Source organism: Panicum virgatum, chromosome 9N (genome assembly GCF_016808335.1).
Source record: "Panicum virgatum strain AP13 chromosome 9N, P.virgatum_v5, whole genome shotgun sequence".
NCBI classification, from domain to species: Eukaryota; Viridiplantae; Streptophyta; class Magnoliopsida; order Poales; family Poaceae; genus Panicum; species Panicum virgatum.
In genome coordinates, this window is record NC_053153.1 from 25,169,180 (window position 1) to 25,173,523 (window position 4,344).

General features: G+C 47.2%; 1 protein-coding gene across 1 annotated transcript; it reads right to left on the bottom strand.

Annotated features, from left to right (window-relative positions):
* Positions 1 to 2,210: 2,210 nt before the first annotated feature.
* LOC120687941 lies at positions 2,211 to 3,139 on the bottom strand. The gene is made up of 2 exons (XM_039970035.1): positions 2,600 to 3,139; positions 2,211 to 2,511 (listed from the first exon to the last, which is right to left on the bottom strand). The coding sequence occupies exons 1-2, from the start codon at positions 3,076 to 3,078 to the stop codon at positions 2,352 to 2,354; spliced, it is 639 nt and encodes a 212-aa protein (XP_039825969.1). The 5' UTR covers positions 3,079 to 3,139; the 3' UTR covers positions 2,211 to 2,351.
* Positions 3,140 to 4,344: the final 1,205 nt, after the last annotated feature.

The following is a 4,344-nucleotide window of genomic DNA, read 5'->3' on the forward strand; positions in this document are numbered from 1 at the left end:
TGCCATTAACCGCCCCTAAAAATGACGCTCATTTTTAGGAGTGAGTGAGGGGTGATCTGCCCCTAAAAATGCTTTTCTAGGGGTGGGTGGGATGCTACAGTAACTCTGCTTTATTTGTAGCAACGGATAAAATTTTGGTCCGCCCCTGAAAAAATCGGAGGCGTTTCTACAAATCGTTTTTGTAGTAGTGATTGGTGGGGATTGCTGGTATTAATCCAAGTTATTTGGGAAATTACTACTAATTAGTGGTCAATTTATAGCTAAAACAGCCAGCACGCAGTGGGTTGCCTTCTCATCTATAAGAAGTCTGGGAGACATCTAGGAACATATAGACGCAACACCACGTCCTCCTCTCTCTTTCCAACTGGTGATCTGTGGTACTGAGTTGCTAAATCTCACCAGCTCTTCTCCAAGGTGTGCATCGATGAGAAGGGTGAGCAGTATCTCCAAGCTATTGTCATCGTGAAGCCTGCATAAGGGACAACAATAAGGTGTTTCTGGGTAGTGCAACTGTGCAACCGCTCAAAGCCGATTGACTATGCTCTGCACTGCCTCAACTACCAACTACACTGTGTGTATGTGTCATATCTTCACGCGGATGGATCGCTAATATGTAAGTGTGATGGATTATTATTACATGGGTTTATTTCTACTTTTTTTATCTACTAGTGGATATGTACGTGCCACAGGCATGTGTTTAAAGTCAAATGGTTTAAAAGTAATTGGATTGCATCGAACTACTACTAAAAAATATCATTTGTTGCGTGATGGAATAACATAACAAAGAGAAACAAAGGAGTTTTATGACTTACAGCTTACCAAAGGCTCATCAACCTCCTCCATCTTCTCTTTACCATATAGACGCTCCACCAAAGCGAGAGCAAATCAAAGATGAAGGTTGGCACTTGCCTGGGACAGTCGGCCATCGCGACGACAGCATGTTGCAGTGGGCGCTCGCGAAGGCGGCCCGACGATAGTGTGACGGCTGCCCGCGAGCCAATCTCGGTCGAGCGTGGGAGCGGCGCACCTGACGGAGCACAAAAGCCCTCGATCAACCAGCGCACAACACAAATGGAAGGTTTGGCACTCAATCAACCAGCACACAACACAAAAGGAAGATAAACCAAAGAGGGTTAATCAGCTCACAACAATAAGGAAATAAAAGGAGAGATTTTAGGATGTCTTACCAAAAATTATGGTTGCCTCATCTCTATACAATGGAAAGTAACAAGTGGGTACAAAAGTGGGTAGGTAAAAGTGTTTGGTGTAAAAAGTATTAGGATTTTGGTGGAAATATTTTCCTTCTATCAATTTCGTTGGTCTACACCATCTTTCGTCAAACCTTTGGGCTGACAAGTGGGACCTCCGTGAGGGGTACGGTGGGCCTAATCTTGGTGAGAAAGGGTTTCAATTGTTTTAACTTTTATAGTATAGATCTACAGTTAGATCTGATTTACGTAGCAGTAGCATTATCTTTTGTATTTTGACTCAAATAAAATCTGGTAGATTTAAGTGCATGTTTCCAGCACAATATATTCGTTCATTTGTGCATATCATATGAGCCAATGTCATAATTTGATTTACAAATAAATTCCTGCTCAACAACTCTTTAACTAATATATTAGTTTTTTAATTGCAGTATCATTCAATGCACCAAAACTCATTAGAAGCCTAGATGCATGCACTTTCACTATTGCAGAAGGCAGCCCCTTCGGCTCCGGCAGTTAGAGCAAGTACAACAAGGGGCTTATAGCCTTTTATTTGCTTATGTGGTAGAGAGAGAAGTAAAAAGTTGGAGAAGAGGCTCTTATGCAAGAGCCGCCTCTTTACACGCTCCTAGGCAGTGAGAGTAAATGAAGTGGAGAGAGAAAGAAACATAAAGCGATCATGGGCCCATTGGAAGAAACAAAGTGAGAGACAATCTATTGTGTGAGTCATTTTATAGATGTCTCGGGCTCTATTGTTGAACATGCTCTTACACGCCCACGTCCTAGGAGAGAACGTTAGCACATTTTTATTGAAGGTATCCACCGACTGTGCATTTGCACAATTCACATTGTTCAGGAAAAGAGATGGATGCTCTCTCTTTGTATGTGCAAGAAACATCATTTGCCGAGCTGATCGAGTGATTATACATAATGCAAAAAAGGGCGAACCACAAACAAAGCCAGACATGTTGCCTCCTCCCCTTTTCGTACCCGCCGGTTCAAGCCAGCTAGCGCTGATCTAATTGTTTACAAATTAATCAAGCAAGCATGGTATGCCATGGTGCGATCGTGTGCGCGGTATCTAATTTGAAGACAAGTCCAATCCGCCATCAATGGAAGATGAACCGAGTACATGTTGTATGTTCATGCTAGGAGCCAGAAGTTCTTGTGGGTCTTTGTGTTGAGCAGGTAGCCGGCGTTCTGGCCCTTCTTCTGCACGCTCACGCACAGGCATTTGCTGTGCTCGATCAAGAACTCCGCCGTGCTGTCATGCGCGCGGCTCGACCCGCTCGAGCTTCTCAAACTGATCGATGAGCATGCATGCATCGTTACAGACGGTGGTTACATTTCAACAAGCTAATAAGCCAGGACATGCAGGAGGGCGTGCTTACCCGAGGAACGAGGGGAAACGGCGGTGGCCGATGACGAGGAGCTCGACGCCACGGCGCTGGGACTCGGCGAGAATGGTCTGCGCCTTGGCCTCGCGGCCCTCCGTGGCGGGCTCGACGCGCTTGCCGACCACCCGCGCGCGGGGGTACCGTGCCTTGCACGCGGCGCGCATGGCCTCCATGAAATCGCCGCCGTCCGCGCTGCCCCCGCCGAGGAGCGCCGCGATCGGGGAGCCGGTGGTCCCGCCAGACGACGAGCGCGAGGGCCCGGGCCCGGCGGCGCCGTTGTTGGGGTGGGGCATGTTGACGTGGAGGAGCAGGATGTCGTCGCCCTCCACGATGGAGTGGGAGAGCGCCCACTCCATGGCCGCCGTCGACTCGCGGCCGGGGTCGGCGACGATCATGACGAGCCGCGGCTTGGCCGGCGCGCCGCGGCCGCGGCCGCCACCGCCGCCGCCCCGCCCGAGGTCGATCAGGGCCATGCTGCTGCCGGCGCCGGCCGACGATGCTGCATGCACGCACGGCGGCACGCAGCCTCGCCGGCCTGGCTCGCTTAATTGGGGATCGGACAAAGTGCGAAGGGCAGCAGCGTTTGCCAAGAATGGGGGAGGTCTTGAAGAGGGGGAGAGGCGCACGCACGCCAGCTACGATCTCGTGAAGCGGCTTTGGCGAGCGACGCGGCCGCGCGGGGTCGCCCGCCCGGGTTCACGGGAGCTGGCGGATGAGCAGTATATAATTTCTCTTTGTGGTTATAGATTCTAATCATTCATAAGGAAAGCTGTTTGTAAAAGAATTGATGAATTATAGTAGTGTAATTAAAATTAAAATTTAAAAGGTAGCTTGGGTTCACTATTGGGGATATGAGTCCGCCAAGCAGTGAAGAGAGGGGAAGAGAGCTCCGAAGATCTAAAAGAGATGGTGGCACAAAAAATGTAGGTAATTGAGGAGTGCTCAAGTCCCCTCCCCTTGAACCCTTTGGGTTACTTATATAGAAGAGAAAAAGGGTGGCAAAATTTACCTCTAGATCCCGGGTGTGTACAATATATTAAGAAATAGGTCATTGGGCCTTTACATGAGGCCCATTTAATATATTGGCTGGGTCATTTTCCCAACAATAGCCCATCATCTACGTCAGTTTGGATCGTATAACAAAGCACAATAGCTGATATAGAGGAAGTGATCCAAACCTATCTATGACGTCCAGTGAGAATTTGGAGGCGTGAGGGATTACAGTTGGGGCCCTTTAAAGAATAGTCGTAATAATAGCGATAATAATTATATATATAAATTTTGCCAATAAGTCGGATACATCCAAAACAGATTCATGTAAAAAATATGCATATTAATATTATATAATGTTATCGTAAAAGTATGTTCTAGCAATTCTATATGCAAAGTCATTAATAAAAGTATATAGCAATATATATCACCTATATATTTCTTAAAGTTTGAAAATTCAAAAACAAATAGCAATTGAAATTTGAAATCTAGTGCAGACGAGAGTGTTTGAGAGTTGCCTGGCTTCCTGTGCTCGAGAGTCGTCATGACGCTTCCTAGCAAAGTATGACTCGTGGGATGCTGGCATGCAAGTGCTAGAGGGAGTCAAGCACAGGCCAGGCACAGCACAGTCATAAAATCGCGGCGACATCACTTTTGTACTAGGTGGATGTGGCTTGTGAAATCTTCAATGTGGCTGCTAATCAATATTAGGTAATTGCATCCTAAGAAATAAGGATATGGCATAGCGC